Source organism: Leopardus geoffroyi, chromosome B1 (genome assembly GCF_018350155.1).
Source record: "Leopardus geoffroyi isolate Oge1 chromosome B1, O.geoffroyi_Oge1_pat1.0, whole genome shotgun sequence".
Classification (NCBI taxonomy): Eukaryota; Metazoa; Chordata; class Mammalia; order Carnivora; family Felidae; genus Leopardus; species Leopardus geoffroyi.
Window position 1 is genome coordinate 194606844 of NC_059327.1, and position 17804 is coordinate 194624647.

Here is a 17804-nt window from a genome sequence, read left to right on the forward strand (position 1 = left end):
GACAAGGGAGTAAAACAATGGACAACAATAGATTAAAACTCAGCTAACAAATGAACGTCTACATCTATATGGAGCGAATTTTCTCTCTAAACCAAGTACCAGGGCCTCCAAGTCCAGTAAACTCCACAATTGGGTGAAACTTTAGGGTTACATGGAAAAAAGTACATAGCTTTAATCAGATTTTTATAGAGGCCTGGGACTCAGAATCCTGCTCAAAAGATACTCTTGATTCCTTAAGATCTTAAGGTGTAAAACAAGAATCACATGAATGAATGATTTCATTTCTCTAAAAATCTACATGAACTAGTAATGGAGGTTCTAGAATTCTCAGTGACAAAAAGTGGAGATGGCCCATATAATTCATTCAGAAATCTTTAACTAGTTTTTGTATGCCAGTAACTATTCTAACTTGTTTCCTTTCTCAGACCCAAAACCAGACCATTTAGCAGGTTTACTGGAGTCTCTTTCCAGGCTTGAAAATTCATTCAGTCCTGAGTGAGTGTTTTTTTTTTCCTTCTAAATTATATTTCAACGATGTTCAAAGAAAAATCTCAGTTTCTCAACCTCCCCCTTTCATTTTATTCACTTCAGAGAATCTGCCATCAACAACCTGACTGTATTCATGTTAAATTCTCTCCCCTCACCTCCCTGCTCATCATGGGCAGGGAGATACTTCCTCTCTCCCCTGACAGTGGCTTTGCTTCGCTCATGAATGATAGTGTAATTTGTGACTCTTGTGCTATGCTGACGGGTCGCAGTAGTATCCTAGCAGTAAGTCACTAACACAACTAGGTATTCTCTTCATATAATGGGGTTTTTGGACCAGACACTTTCTCCTCTTATTAAATTCACCCACAGAGTTAAGTATCGTTCTGTTGTTATCTGCTATTATTTGGAACACCAGAGTAAATGTTGCAATATTTATACTACTCATGTGTTTATACACATTTTTTCTCACGTCACACAGATCTCAATTTCACTGTGTAGAGGGACACTTTTTTATATGTCTGTACCCAAGTTACTTAGAAGGATGCTTCAGATGGAGAAATTACTCAATGCTGGTTTGAGTCTGAAATCATTGTCAAATCATCATATCTTTTATAATAGCACAAATGTCTTATGATTCCTGATTGCCTTAAAGGAAATGAGGAGTCACAAGGACCATTCTTCCTCACTTGGACACATTACCAGCCTTCACAAATTACTCTATTAGTTTTATATAAAGGTGTGATGATATGCAATTCTAAAAGAAAACACAAAGTAATTGACAGTATCTTATTTGCTCTCATAAACTGATTCCCTAGAAAATATCAACAATAAAAACTCTTACCTTTTGGTGGAAAATAGGACTTGCTTTCTGCTTTATGAGGCCAATCTACTACCAAAGGCCCAAATCTTCTGAAGCTAGCAGTTATTTCATCTAAAAAAGTATAATAATATGTATTAGGAATTAGTTTTAATGGTTCATTCTAAAAAAAAATTCTTGTATAAGTTAAAGATTTAATGTTTAAAAGTACCAAGTAGCCTAAGATATACTAGAATAGGAAAACTCAAAACGTGTCTAATAGCCTTACTAAAAGGATATATGAACTAAATAGCTATTTTAGTCAAAATAAATTCAATTTTAAGCAGCACATTGGCCAGAGCAGTCAATTCAGTGTGAGTTTTAAAATTTTATATAACACTGTATGGATACTAATGGATTTTAGTACACCAAACCGTAAATATTACTGCCTTGAAAAACACGCCAACAGTATATCAAATTAAATAAAGAGATTGTTACTGCTTAATAAGTAAAATTTTATAGGGAAAAGTTCTGTGCAAATAAGACATATAAAGTTATCATACTCATAAAATATACTAAGGTCTGACACATGTCAGGTAGTTTCGCTGAAATACACCTAGGTCAAATCCAATGATATGGTCTAGGTTATTTCATCACATGAAAACCTTATTATACTAATGAGTCCTTAGAATAAGTTTGTGGATGTTTGAATCATAACTGAAAAATGTCTCAAAGTGTAGCAATATCCTATTAGTTGTTACTAAGAGTGGCAGATTTCCCACAACCTTACAAACATTAAGACAGTTTCAGTACTTTCAAATCTTTACCCTGAATTATTTTATTACTATTACACATGAATATTTTTTACACGTTTATACATGCCTTTGTATAACCTGAATTTCCTGTTTATGCTGTTTCCATTACCCTTTGGGGTTTTACTGCCTCTTTCTTACCCGCTTCTAAAAGCCTACTTATCCTTAAAGGAATTAAACTTTTGACTATCATGAACTGCAGGGAGAGTTTCATGGCTGGTTACCTTTATTTCGTGTGTGTTGTATTATGGTAATGTAGCAGGATTTAAATTTTATAAGAAAAGATTTTTGTATGACCATCTTATTTACAAAAAAATGTTCACAGTAACCATATGCATTTTAACATATAAAGAAAAAAACTTGAAACTGTCCAATTACCGATTTAACATTTCAACAGGTGATAAAATATTGAAATAGAAATGGATGTCCATTCTGAATGAAAATCTCTAGAGGCGAAAAAATTGTATACCTCCATTCACATTATATTTTAGCTGTTTGTTTGTTTTAAACTCAAATCATCACCCTACCTTCATCAATATCTGGAGGAAGACCACCAACAAAAACTTTTCGAGAGAAGCGTTCTATTCGTTCTCCATTTTGATGAGCAGAATAGCATGTGGGAGAATTTAAAACCCCAACTTGATCATTATGGCCATCATCAAGCAGACCATCATCTATTGGAAAGAGGGAAGAACGACCTAAAATATAAGAACAAATATAACTTGAATCTTAAAGAAATGACAAAATCAAGCATAAAGATAGGAATGACAAATTCAAAGGCTTAAACAATGAAGGTGACATAGGCATAAAAAAAATAAGGGAAATTCAGATTGTTTAAGGTTTTAATTACCTGGATTCAAAAGAGAAGCAGTCTGAAGAATGACTTAGAAATAAACATAGTCATATGACAACAATTATACTGCAAACACTAGATCACTTCAATTATTTATGGAAAGCAGCAAGAATCTGAGGTATGGGGATGGTTAAACTGGATGTGTAATAGGAGAAACCTTTGAGAAATTGGTGGCAGAAGGGAAATGGCACAGACTAAATAGATAAAAGACATAATAAAAAGCCACTTGCAGACTACGGTAAGGACAAAGGCAACACGGAAGACTTGCATATAAGGTTAATTGGTCACACATGTGACAATTATGTAAGGGGGTAGACAGGGTTTCTGCACATGTGCAAAACAGAAAAAGGCATCCCCTCTAGGACTTTGGTCCTCATCTGAGCCCACCCTTCAGAGGTGACCCTTTATATAGGGCACATCCAGAACAACCCTCTACTGCACAGCAATCCTGATGCTAGACTCCATGGGGATCAAAAAATTAAATGACCTAATAAAATATAGTCCCCTGCTCTCAGGGGATGTACAGTTAGAAAAGATAAGATCTATACATATAACTATGGCACATAGTCATAAGAAAGCTACAAAGTACTTCAGAGGAAGTTTGCTGGAGGAAGGAGTAACCTGGCTAATAACTGGATAATTTCTAAAATCCTTAAATGAAACTGGATAGGAACTGTGGTAAAAAGGGAAAGATAGTGGTATTTACTGAGTGCATGCATTAGATTGGGTAAGATACTTCTAAGTTGAAATATTTGTTAGAACATGGTTTTGAGTAAATTTTCCAAGTGGAAGGAGACACACTGGACAAAGGAGGAAAATGTGAATTTATTTAAGAAACAGAGAGTAGTCATGGTTGACTACTACATGTTGGATATAAGGAGAGTAAAGGCAAGAAAACAGTTTTGAGGCTAGCCAGAATACTTAGCCTTGAATGTCGAGTTAAAGGAGATGTTTTATTTAGTGGGCGATTAAAACAAAAAACTGGATATAGGGGCTCAAGCAAGATAACTTTTCTGGTGCTTTAGGAAGACTTACAGCAAATGTGGTTAAAGTGGTTAGAAATGAGTGGATCAGGAAGGATGGACAGAGGAGATACTGTAATAGTAAAGCGTGGATATCTGAGAAACAAAACAGAGAAAAATAACGGAAAGGAGGAACTAAAAGATGTTATAATAATAAGAATCATTAACTAAATATAAAGACAATAAAGACCAAAAGCTGGCATAAAAAAGGGTAGATATGGAAGGAAAACAATCAACAAAACTAAAAGGCAGCCTACTGAATGGGAGAAGATATTTGCAAATGACATATTTGGCAAAGGGTGAGTATCCAAAATCTATAAAGAACTTACCAAACTGAACATACAAAAACCAAATAATCCAGTTAAAAAATGTTCAGAAGACATGAATAGACATTTTTCCAAAGAAGATATCCATATGGCTAACAGACACATGAAAAGACATTCAACATCACTCATCATCAGGGAAATACAAATCAAAACTACAAGGAGATATCACCTCACACCTGTCAAAATGGCTAAAACTAACAACACAGGAAACAATAGGTGTTGGTGAGTGTGAGGAGAAAGGGGAACCTTCTTACACTGTTGGTGGGAATGCAAGCTGGCTGGTGCAGCCATTCTAGAAAACAGTGCAGAGGTTCCTCAAGAAACTAAAAATAGAACTATCCTACGATCCAGCAATTATGAGGTATTTACCCAAAGGATACAAAAGTATGGATTCAAAGGGTCACATGCACCCCGATGTTTACGGCAGCACTATCAACAATAGCCAAATTATGGAAAGAGCCTCAAATGTCCATCAACTGATGAACGGATAAAGTAGATGTGATACACATATACAAGGAAATATTACTCAGCCATAAAAAAGAACAAAATCTTGCCATTTGCCATGATGTGGATGGAGCTAGAAGGTATTATGCTAAGTGAAATGAATCAGTCAGAGAAAGACAAATACCATATGATTTCACACATATGTGAAATTTAACAAACAAAACAAATGAGCAAAGGGAAAAAAAGGGAGAGGCAAACCAAGAAACAGATTCTTAACTAGAGAGAACAAACTGAGCGTTGCTGGAGCGCAACTGGAGCGTTGCAGGGCGATGAGCTAAATGGGCGATGGGCATTAAGGAGGGCACTTGGTATGATGAAAACTGGTTGTTGTACGTAAGTGATGAGTCACTAAATTCTACTCCTGAAACTAATATTACACTGTATGTTAACAATCTGGAATTTAAATAAAACCTTGAAAGAAAGAAGAAAAAGAGAGGATCGATAAGTGCAGCTTCACATGATGAGAGGATGTTCAGAATTCAAAATAAGGTGGGCAGATGCAAATGGAATGGAGGAAGGAAATAAGCCACATTTTCGAGAAGAGAGTCAACTTTACAAAAGTGACAGGTTATAAAATTCTTTGTAGTATCACTGATGACAACTTCAGAGACAAATGATGAGGGTAGTTCCTTGGGAAACTTACAAGAAAGTGAGGGAACATTCAAGAAGCTCGAGAAAGGGGTGGTAAGAAAGTATGAGGGAAGCCGAAGCATTATTATAACAGTTCCAAAGAAAAATGTGAACAAAGCTTTAAAGGAAAAAAAAAAAAAAAAAAAAAAAAGAGCAATGAAGTATCAATGTGCGATGTTAAGATAAACACTTGAAAAAATGACAACTGTTTGAGGACATGCACGATCTTCAGAAGGGAAGCAATTTTAGTGAAGTTGGATGAGAGTCACACTGCATGTAGAGTTTTATAAAGTAAAGACATCAAAAGGAGATGATTCTTTTGATGGAAGAAGAGAAGGAACGCAAACTGTTTTTCTTCCAAGATGCAATGAAAGTTTGTTTTTTTTTTGGAGGGGGGTGTGGGGGGGATGAAGAAACAATGGATGCATGGAATCTGTAGCGTTGTACCTTAATATATACAAGTCATAAAACGTCATTAAATAGGGATCCTGGGTGGCTCATTCAGCTAAGTGTCTGTCTCTTGATTTCAGCTCAGGTCATGATCTCACTGTTCCTGAGATCTAATAACCCTGTGCTGGACTCTGGGCTGACACTGCAGAGCCTGCTTGGGATTCTCTCTCTCCCTCTCTCTCTCTCAAAATAAATACACTTAAAAAAAGTAACTATCTCATCATCTTGATATGACACATAACAGTGCAAGTGATATCAACAAAGGCAATATGAAATGTGATGGCCTGCACAGACTGAAAGATGGGATGAGAAGGGGACTCACGTGCTGTGAACTGTAGCTGGCTGGATGTTGGAAATAAGAATTGGAAGTTTTTAACATCAAAACCAGGTAGAAAGATCATATTTGTACAGGAATAGGAAATTATAGCACAGATTCAAATTCAACTTAAATAAGATGTTCTGAAAGATGCCTATGTGAACTTTGTGAATAATTAACTTCTCCAATACCTTTGCTATTAGAAATAAGGGTCAATGAAAAACAAATGTCAATAATCTGTGTGATCAACAGAAAGAAAGCCCTTCAAAGTGTTTTATCTAATAACTTTAACAAAAAAAAATCAAGATCCATTATAAATAATATTGTAACTGGTTCAATTTCTAAGGTGGACTTCAATAATTCTATATTTGAAAAGGAATAATATGAGGTAGAAAAACACATATATTAACTAGTTTTTAGTAGAAAAATTATTCTTATTTCAGACATGCCAATGCATTGGAAATTATTTCACTCTAAAGTGCCCTAACACACATATGAATTTAGCAGTCCCATGAATATGATACGCACTCTTTTTAACAAACATTTATCTTGAGAAAAAATACAGATCATAAATATTTAGAGTCTAAATCGAAATACTAAATACAGTGACAAAGGAAATCACTACGTAAGAGAAGTCATGACCCAAAAAGGATTTAAATTTTCTGTGTTAACTATAATGTTGTAAGCATATTCATATTATAACTGCATTTAATGATGATTCTGTATTATAAAATACCACTTTAACTATAATAAATAAAATATAGTTAGTAAAGCAACTATCAAACATCCATAATCTATATGTCTAAAATCTAGTAACCAAAGCTCAGCTAAACAAAGGATGTAATGGAAAGGCTAAGAACATATTACACATACTAATAAGAACCTTCATTGCTGTAAAATCATGACCATTTTCTTTATAGAGGCCATGAAAACTATGGAATTATACGCTCTTTTACAAGAGGAGTTAACTGAGTATACATCAACAACAAAAATATCACGTTTTTAAATAAAAAATTTTTAATGTTACTTATTTTTGAGAGAGAGAGAGAGACAGAGCACGAGTGGGGGAGGGAGAGAGAGAGAGACAGAGTCACAGAATCTGAAGCAGGCTCCAGGCTCTGAGCTGTCAGCACAGAGCCTGACACAGGGCTTGAACGTATGAGCCGTGAGATCATGACCTGAGCTGAAGTCGGACGTTCAACTGACTGAGCCACCCAGGTGTCCCCCAAAACATCATGTTTTATCTTGCCAATTATCTTTCCTTATAACCCAATTTAATTCAACTCGAAACACAACTTTAATACAATTCTCTAAGTAATGACCTACTTCACATACAGTACACTATGAACATGCTTTCTGAGAATGACACATACCTACATTTAGTGCATGAAAATTACAGCAAAGGTAAAAGGATGTGTGCTGAGAGAAGTAAAATTGGATTATAAAATAATTTGGACTAAAATATTTGCAACAGTTTTCAACCAAAATTCAATTAGCTTCCTCCTTTTTTTTTGCTCTGAAACTAGGATATATTTTCAGGTTCTTACATTTCAAAAGAATGAAGCTGAATGATAATGAAAACACAGCATAAAATTTATGGGATGCAGCATAAGCTACATATTTAGAGGAAAATTTCCATATTTAGAGGAAAACTACTTTTACATGCATGTTAGAAAACAAGAAATGCTTAAAATAATCCTAGTTTCTGCCACAAAAAGATAGAAAAAGAATAGCAAATTAAACACAAGGAAAGATGAAGGAAATAAAAAAATAAAGTCAATGACATAGAACATAGACTAACATGAAAGTCAACAAAGCCAAAAATGGCTCTTCAGAAACATGAAACTGATTTACCTCTAAGCAGAGTTTATCAAGTTCATCAAGAAAAATTAGAAAACTCAAGTTACCAGTACTAAGTATGAAAAAGGGGACATCAACCAACACAGAGCCTATGAACATAAACAGCTAAACTTCCTACCTAGTTTTGCAACCCTGATAGTAAAAACCTGGCAAGAAAATTACAAGAAAACTATATATCAAGAACACAAGAGGCAAAAATTGTAAAGACAATATTCACAGGTTGAATCTAGAAATAAAAAATGGAAAATACATCATGATTAAGTGGAGCTCGCCTCAGGAATATAAGACTGATTGACATTTGAAAATCAATTACTGTAATTCATATTAACACAAGGAACTAGAAATATCAATCATTTCCACAGATGTAAGAAATGCATCTGATAAAGTTCAACAGCCACTCATGATTAAAAACTCCCAGCAAACTAGGAATAGGCAAGAATTTCCACAATTTGATAAAGAGCACTGAAAACCTGCAGTTTACATCTTTAATGATAAACTATTAATGCTTTTCCCCTGAGGTCTGGAAGGATGTTCACTATTTATATTCAACATTATCCTGGCAGTAGAACTAGTGCAGGAAGATGAAAAAATAAAGTGTTTAATACTTGAAGGAAAAAGTAAAACTGTCTGTGCTACGAACATGATTTTATATGGAAAATTCAAAAGACCCAAACTACTTGAAGTAAGTGCATTAGCTATGGGACAAATACAAAATTAACTTACAAAAATCAATTTATTTTCAGATGACAGTAATAATAATAGGGAAAAAATTTAAAATAGTGCCATTCCTTATGTCATCAAAACTCATCAAATACCTAGGAATAAATTAAACAAAAGATATGTAAGACCTTTACACTGAAAACAAAAATTTGCTCAGAAATTCTACAAGACTGAAATAAATGAATAGAGAGAAGAAATCAACATGTGAGATGTGAAATTATCTCATGTATAGATTGCATACAATGGCATTCAAAATCCGAGCACATTTTGTCTTCTAGAAACTCTCAAGCAAGTTCTGAAATTTATGATAAATCAAAGAATTCAAAACAGTTAAAAAAAATCACATAAAAGAACAAAGTCAGAGAATTATACAGCCATATTTCAAGATTTACTGGTCAGCTATGATTATTAATAATTATAATAATAGTATAAAATAATATAAAAAAATAATCATAAGCTTTGGTGGCTTAGTTAAGCGTCTGACTTCAGCTGAGGTCATGATCTCGTGGTTCGTGGGTTCGATCCCCACATCTGGCTGCTCAGAGCCTGGAGCCTGCTTCAGATTTTGCATCTCCCTCTCTCTCTCCCTCCCCAGCTTGCGCTCTGTCTCTCAAAAATAAACTAATTGTTAAAAAAAAAAAAAAAAAAAATTAAAGAATGTAACCCTTAGGATAGGCAAATAGATAACTGGAACAAAACAGAGTCAAGAAGCAGACCCATACATTTACAGTCACTTCATGTTTTCAAAAGTATCCATGCAGTTCAATGTGGAAAGAAAGATGTTTTTCAATAAATGGTGGTGAAGAGGGGTGCCTGGGTGGCTCAGTTGGTTAAGCATCCAACTTTAGCTCAGGTCATGATCTCACAGTTTGTGAGTTCGAGCCCTGCATCGGGCTCTATGCTAACAGCTCAGAGCCTAGAGCCTGGAGCCTGGAGCCTGCTTCTGCTTCTGTGCCTTCCCCTCTCTGTGTCCCTCCCTGGCTCACACTCTCTCTCTCAAAAATAAACAAACATTAAAAATTTTTTTTTAAAAAATGGTGGTGAACCAATGGATATCCAGGTGTGGGGGGTGGGGAAGGAACCTTGATCCCTATTCTCACACCATACCAAAAATACATTCAAGAAAGATCAATGACTTAAATGTGAAAGATAAAACAACAAAGTTGCTAGAATTTCTTCACGATATTTGGGGATAGGCAGTAATTTCTTAGGATTAAAAGGAACTAAAGATAAAAGAAAACAACTGGACTTCCATCAAAATTAAATATTTTTCTGGTTATCAAAAGACAGTGTTAGTGAAGTGGAAAGACAAGCAACTACCAGAAAATAGGACAAAATATACAAAGAACTCCTCTAAGTGAACAAAAGACTTATACTGAATTAAAAATTGACAAAAGACTTGTACTGAAACTTGACAAAAGAGTATAATGAAATGGGTTACAAGGTATGAAAAGGTGCTTCATATGACCCTTAGTTATCAGGAAGATGCAGATTAGAACCATAATGAGACATCACATATATGTATCAGAGTAGGTAAAATTAAAAAGCTAACAGTACAAAGTCAGTCTTATATTCTGTGGGAGTGTAAAACTGGCAAGCTACTTGGTAGTTTCTAATAAAGTTAAAATATGCATTCATTCTATAAACCAGCAATTTTGCTCTTATATATCCAAGAGAAATGAGTGCTTATGTGCACATGTACACTCACACACACTCACACACACACACACACACACACACACACACACAGAGAAAACAAAAAGGATACAAAAATGTTGATGGTACTTTTATTTACAATAGGTCCAAATGGAAACCAACTCAAATGTCTATCAGTAGGTTAATGGACAAATTGTGGTACATTCATATAATGACTCTATTCACCAATAAGAAAGAAATAACTGACAGTAATTTCTGTTCTACAAAATCTTACAATTTCCCTTTGAGACTGACATTTTTAAGTATCTAAAAACAATTACTTATGAAATTTTAAAATGTCTTTCTTTTATTTGAAAAAAAATTTAATGTTTATTTATTTTTGAGAGACAATGACAGAGTGAAAGTGGGGGAGGGGCAAGAGAGAGAGAATCTGAAGCAGGTTCCAGGCTCCCAGCTGTCAGCACAGAGCTGGATGTGGGGCTCGAACCCACGAACCGTGAGATCATGACCTGAGCCGAAGTCAGACGTTTAACCGACTGAGCCACCCGGACGCCCCCAAATGTTTTCTTCTTTTAAAAGAACTGGATATGGTTGTTCCTAAGCTTCTTACCATAGTAATTAGATGTGTTTTTTGTTTTTCTCTAGATAATTTAAAAAAAAAAATTTTTTTAATGTTTTTATTTATTTTTGAGACAGAGAGAGACAGAGCATGAGCAGGGGAGGCGCAGAGAGAGAGGGAGACACAGAATCTGAAGCAGACTCCAGGCTCTGAGCTGTCAGCACAGAGCCCAATGCGGGGCTTGAACTCACGGACTGTGAGATCATGACCTGAGCCGAAGTTGGCTGCTTAACCGACTGAGCCACCCAGGCGCCCTACATAGATAATTTTAAAGGTGAAATTTCCATGCTGCTAAAACCAGCAGCAAAGTAAGGATATTGATCAACAAGCTCTATAGTCAAAAGAATTTTAAACTGTAATTAGACTACATTGTTTGAAGGGGTAGGGTTTTGTTTTTGTTTTTTTTCTCTATTTTAGAAATCATCATTTGACCTTGACATCAAATGCTCCATTTATATTCTCTAACTATTGTTATGACCTTCTTGACTGATACTACAAGGCAACAAGTATGAATGGTTACACAAAAATCCTACTTCAGTGATTCTAACTTAAGAGGTATATACATCCATATTTGTCTGTAATATACATAGGCATTTATAACATACACGCTTATAAACATGAGAATTAATATAATATGAGGTTAGTTACAACCAAGATTAGAGTGAGCATCTAACTAAGAATTCTTTAAGAGATTTACAAAGAATGTGATAGTTTTAGAGACAAAAATGTAAAGGAGAAAAGAGGGGAAAAGCTTTATAGGTAGAAGATATTTGCTTGAGCAAAAGTACAGAAATATTCCAAAGGCCATATCAAGGTAAAATATAGAAAACTGGAGACATTCTTAACTATGTGCTTAAAAGCCCTACTTACTTCAAGTAAAATACCTTATGGTAAGTTAGTCACCTAAAATGTACAATAAAAATCTGAAAGGTAAAATAGTAGTTACAGTAAAAATTACAGAAGAAGTAGTAAGAGGTGAATGAGATATGAAAAACATGAAAAAAAAAAAAAAGAATAAATGAAGGTTGCCTAATCATTGCCAATGAAAGGGTCTAATACAGCTTCCGTATTGCCAGGGCTTTTTAAACAGGTCACCAAAATCCTTTTCACGTGAAGGCAAAGTTAGAGGATCTATATTCCTATTACAAGACTAACAATATACCTTTTCCCAAAACAGAAAATTGGCAAAGGTTTTATAGTAAAGAAACACAGCCACTACCTCAAATATGAATGAGCCTTATTTGTTATGTGGACAATTAGGATTCAAATTATTCATTTCAAAATATTTTAAATAAAAAGGCTTAGAGAATGCATGAGATTTTTCTATATTCCTATAATAATGTTTATTCTACACAATAATAAAAGCCAGATTAGGAGCTTCCTTAACTGAAGATGGGGCTAAAGGCTAAATTATGACTAGGCCATGTGACAGAATGATGGTTAGCAACCAGTACATGATTTTCTGGTATGTGCTGTTAGAGGAGTTGTAAGCAATTACTAATTTTACTCCACTGGCTATGTGCCTATGCCCAAACCACCCCTATATTTTCAGATTTTGACCTTATTTTGGAAGCCCAGAATAGAGAAATTTCTCAACATATCAAAAAGGGGGAGGCAGGAAAGGAAAACATTTGTACAAAATTAGGCAATTTATGACTTGAGTCTAGGCATGATTCTTTGATCTCAATGTGTTATCCTGTACTTTCATTTACTAAGTGTTGTTCTAAAAATAAAAACCAAGCTGTATAAATTAAAGATGACTATGAATATTCTTCTCATCTTCTAAGATCTTAGCAGCCACTCTATTGGAATAGAAAATCTACCAATGTGATGGCATGATTTTTATTTAATATGAAAGGATCAAAAAAACCCACTATCAAAACAATACAAGTAGGTTTGAGACTGCACTTTGTCAAGCACTACCTGTTTAATCAGATAGAATCACTGATCAGGCATGCTTTTCCAAAGAACTGAGAAGCTATTAAGTTACCCTTATCACCTAAAGAGATTTTGTCCCAAAAATAGGTTCATCCTTTTCACATAGGGGATGGATAAGACACTTAATTTTAATAATCAATTATAACCTAGTTATTATGTCTTTGTACATTAACTTCTAGACATACTACACTTGGCCGTAAGTTCACTAAAATTTTGTTTCTGTTTAGAAACTGGTCTGGCTGGGTATGGGTGTAGAGTTAGGCAGAGTAAGTCTCTTCAAGGAGGAGGGGTAAGCAAATTTTTTCTGTGAAGGCCAGAGAGTAAAAAATATTTTAGTCTTTGTGGGCCTTACATTCTCTGTTGTAACTCCTCAACTCTGCCATCATTGTAGCTCCAAAGCAACCAGACAAAAGTAAATGAATGGGCATTGCTGTGTTCTAATAAAACCTTGTTTATAAAAACAGGAGGTTTAGCCTGTGGGCCAGTTTGCTGACCTCTGTCTTCTAGTACTACTCTGGCTTTTTTTTCATGCTTTGGAGATTTTGTCCATTCTTTGACAGGTATCAAAAGCATTTACCAAAGATGAAGAATTTCAGCCTTGATTTCATCATAAAAGGATTTGAGAGTGGTGGTATTTAGGGAGTGTACCCTTACTCGGGCTACTTCACAAGATTGTTTAAGAGTCAAACGGATTGAAACCAAATCGAACCAATTCAGAACATCCCGGGGTCAATTTTAGAACAATACATAGTATACTGTCTTACTAATAATTCCTTGCTTATTACAGTGCATAAATCTGAATGGCTACATAGTGTAAATAAATCCAACCTCCCTAACTGAGCTTCCATAATTTCATTCCCTTTAAAATAATTTCTATTTCATTCCATATACAAGCTATTAATTCAAGCTTTGAGATTACCTGCTAGAAAAGATTGCATTATGATGTTTAGTCCTATTAACTAAAATAGGCTCTATTTCTATTTGTTAAAATATCGCATATATTTCTGTTCCTTTGGGAGCACAGTAGCCCTTTAATCCTTTACGAAAGGAATAGATGGCAATATAAAAACGTTTGAAGAGGAGGGATAGAACTTACATTACACTTCACACCTCTCTTCACACTCCCACCCAGACCAGTACGTTCACTCTTAGAATCGAATGGAAGAAATGCCGAACAGAAAATAAAACACAAAAGATAGTGTTCCATATATTAAAGACTGCCCCCCCATATGAGAGTCTTCCTCCTTCCTAATCCTGCCCCCCAGGCAGCTCTGAGGTAGAACTTTTTCATGGCTCCTAGGGTGTAGAGACGCAGAGGAGTTGGGGCAGGTTGCAAGTGAAAAACAGGGAAAGAAATACTTGCTCTTTCTTAATTACTTCCAGTACAATTAAATTTTGAATATTCCTAAGGTATATTTCATATACTAGTATCTAGAAACAGCCTGATGTGAAGTTCTTATTGACATTATTAAGGAAATTAAAATATATAAAGTCATTTTGGTAGTAATTTGGTTTGACTGCAGTCCAGTGGGAAATCTTTTAAATGAAAACAGCTCCTCTGTGCCTGGGCTTAAAGATGAGTCTAAGGTGGCAAGTAAGAAAAATATAGTTCTTCCCCAAGTGGACTACAAAGTCAAAATGTCTTATGAAAAATTAATGCTGCTCACCAACTACTGCAGTGGTGGAGAACAATGTCTTATTTTTGGTACAAACTGTATCAACTTATTGTGACACATCCCATATGAGCAGATCAGATATGTGTAAGACTTTTTTTTTTAAGAAAGGAAAAATGACTAAATAAAATTAACAAATGCAGCCTTTGATGGACTAAACCTTAACCATGAAGCCCATAAAAGGGGGATCTTGGAAGTTAAAAAATTATCAGTGTGATAATGGCACTGTATCTAGCACAGAAGGGGGAAAAAATGAGTAGAAAATAGGAAGAGAGCCAGGCTACTTCTAGTCTTTTCTGAGTCATTCCTTTGGTATGTGTGTGGGTTTTTTTTTTTTTTTTTTTAAATGTTTTATTACGTACTGTGTCAAAGTACTTTCAAATTCACATAACCTTCTCAATAGGTATTTATAATAGGTACACTTTTCATTTTATTATCAAAATTGAAATTTTAATTTTTTTTTAACGTTTATTTATTTTTTTGAGACAGAGAGAGACAGAGCATGAACGAGGGAGGGTCAGAGAGAGGGAGACACAGAATCCGAAACAGGCTCCAGGCTCTGAGCTGTCAGCATAGAGCCCGACGCGGGGCTCGAACTCACGGACCGCGAGATCATGACCTGATGCGAAGTCGGCCGCCCAACCGACTGAGCCACCCAGGAGCCCCCAAAATTGAAATTTTAAAAGCAGACTCTGACTATTCACAGAGAATCAACTAAAAAATTACTAACGCCATATAACTTGAGAGGAAAATTCAGGTGTTATCCCTCCACACTAAGCCAAATAAGTATGACAGGTCAGTTCCGAATTACAGAAAGCTTCTGTAGAAGCCTTAGGACCATGTGAGAGTCTTCTTTCTTCCAAAGCTGACAGACAGTCCTAAAGTAGAGGAAATCTTATAGATCTCTATCCTCTGGGAGCCATGAAGAGCAGTAATAAGTTTCTATCTGAAAGAAGAAAATTTTGCTTTTTCTTAATATCATAATCATAGTCTACCATTATTAAACTGAGAAAAAAGATGATAAACAACAGGACTTTCTGACACCTAGTTCCTGAGAACTTCCTAGGTCCTGATATTATGTTGGAGTACGCCAAATTACATTAAGAATAAACCACTAGGGTTAAAAGATGAAAGTGTATAAAAGGAAAAGATCCTAAATTAAATATGCTCCGTAGTTTCAAAAATACCTAAAAAGCACAGCAAAACAAGGCAGTCTACAGATGTGAAAACAGGTACTAAAGTTCTAACCTTCCCCCTCTCTTCTCAGTTGCTAGCCACAACCTTCAGAAAGTTATTCAGCTTTAGTGTCTGAGTTTTGAGTATCTATATCCTGTAATTTTTTCATTAAGAAAACTAAAGAACCAAGAGATTTAGTCAACCATGGGAAAAAAACAGATTCCAAAAAGGAAGTTAAATTCAGACAATGTGAAATACAAAACTGGAAATATTACTTAAGAATGTAGAATACTTGTTTCTGTCATCAGTGGTGGCAGAAAGATTTAGCTTGTTTGTTTTCGAACTGCACATACTCATGACCACATGAAAAGAAAGTGAAGCACTGGCACGCAGTTATAAAATGTATCAAAAGGCACTATTATTATGGTCTATCCTCCATGGCTCAAGGGAGATTTCAGGGGTCAAGGAAAACCCTTTACTCATTTTGATCCTTATGACAGCTACGTAAGTATCATGATTATTGCGCACTTAGAGGATAAGCTAGCAGGTAAAGCTACTTTTGCTTCTTTGCATCCCTTGTACTTTTCTCCCTCTCAGTCTCTCTGTACATACAAAAGAGAAGCCAAGTTTAAAGCGCCACAGACACTGTCAGCTGCTTTCCAAAGAGGTTTAGTAGTCCGGCATCTCAGAGGCCTCGTTTTGTCCTTCAGATAGCAAGAACCCAGAGAGGAAGACTGTTGCGGGGGAGAGAGAAAGGGTGTGTGACAGAGCGTGTGAGTGTGCCTGCACGGTCCAGGGAGGGAGAAGGAAAGCATTATATTCTCCGAAGACACACAGAAATGTTAGCAACATGATTTCCATACACCAGTGTTAGCAATAGCCTATCTGGTATTATTTACTTTCAACTGGGTCAGACGTAAAACTAATAAACTGGGGTTGGAAATTATATACATAGGTATGGCAACCAGTTACAGATTTAGAGAGCAGAAAAATCGCCTTGCAAGTCACCTTCACTACTGTTTATTAAACATTTTTCTTAAGCAAACTATAAACAGCAGCTTTACTTTAAAAGGTATGAAAATAAACAGTTAGAGTCTAGACAGTCTAAAAGGAAAACATTTATTAAGTAACCAGATTAGTAGGGAAATGTGCTTTAAAGTTAAGAGATACAGGATTCAAAAATTTGACAAGTGTGCAAATCAAAATATAACTTTTCTGTGAGTTTTCAGTGCATAAAAAAAATCTAGGCTAATTATAGAGTTGATCAGTAAAACCCAATTAAAAACAGTTATACCATAGCAAACAGAAAGGAATTACCTCGTCTTCGCCCATAACTCCTTGCTGCATGTAAACAAAGGACAAATTGTAAAATGTCAGAACTAAAAACAAGCCCACACATACAAATATTTGTGATATGAAAAGCTAAGTGGGCATCTAGTAATTAGGACTACTTTGTTTTAAGAGCTAGGACAATGTCCCCATGTAATAGCTGCATGTGTTTTACCATTTACAAACCACTTTTATTATATATATATTCTGCACTGTACCATAAAATGAAATTAACAGGAAATATGCAATTTATTCTCATACATGCTCCAATTCATGAATAAATATTTCTTGCACCTGATCAAGATGGTAATATATAACACCTTACAGTTAAACAGCATCCCAAGTAATAAATGCAAACAACTTGAATTAAATCCTCATTTTACTAATTACAAAGAGAGATATAGCAGATACAGTCCAACAAACAGCTATTCAAATCCAATTCACATTATATCAAGCCCTGTGCGGAGAAAGTACTGGAAGACACAGAGGTATGAAAAGATATAACAATGTTAAACTGATATTCTGAAGCCTGTAGAGCTTAGATAGAAGGTAAAGACATCAATCCATGTTCAAACTTGCTTAGTTGAAAAAATGATTAATGATACACTACAGTTACCAATGCTTTCAATCCTTCT

At 35.2% G+C, this 17804-nt stretch overlaps 1 protein-coding gene across 11 annotated transcripts in view; it reads right to left on the reverse strand.

Annotated features, from left to right (window-relative positions):
• The window catches only part of CPEB2 (cytoplasmic polyadenylation element binding protein 2), a 72689-nt gene that overhangs the window by 16271 nt on the left and 38614 nt on the right, over positions 1–17804 (reverse strand). For 6 of the 11 annotated variants that reach the window (XM_045474525.1, XM_045474521.1, XM_045474518.1 and 3 more), the window contains 3 exons: positions 17158–17181; positions 2625–2795; positions 1331–1420 (listed from right to left, as the gene is read on the reverse strand). In XM_045474525.1, coding sequence (XP_045330481.1) covers positions 1331–1420; positions 2625–2795; positions 17158–17181 — 285 coding nt within the window. The remainder of the gene's footprint in view (positions 1–1330; positions 1421–2624; positions 2796–17157; positions 17182–17804) is intronic. The other 5 variants (XM_045474527.1, XM_045474522.1, XM_045474519.1 and 2 more) reach the window with 1 other exon arrangement.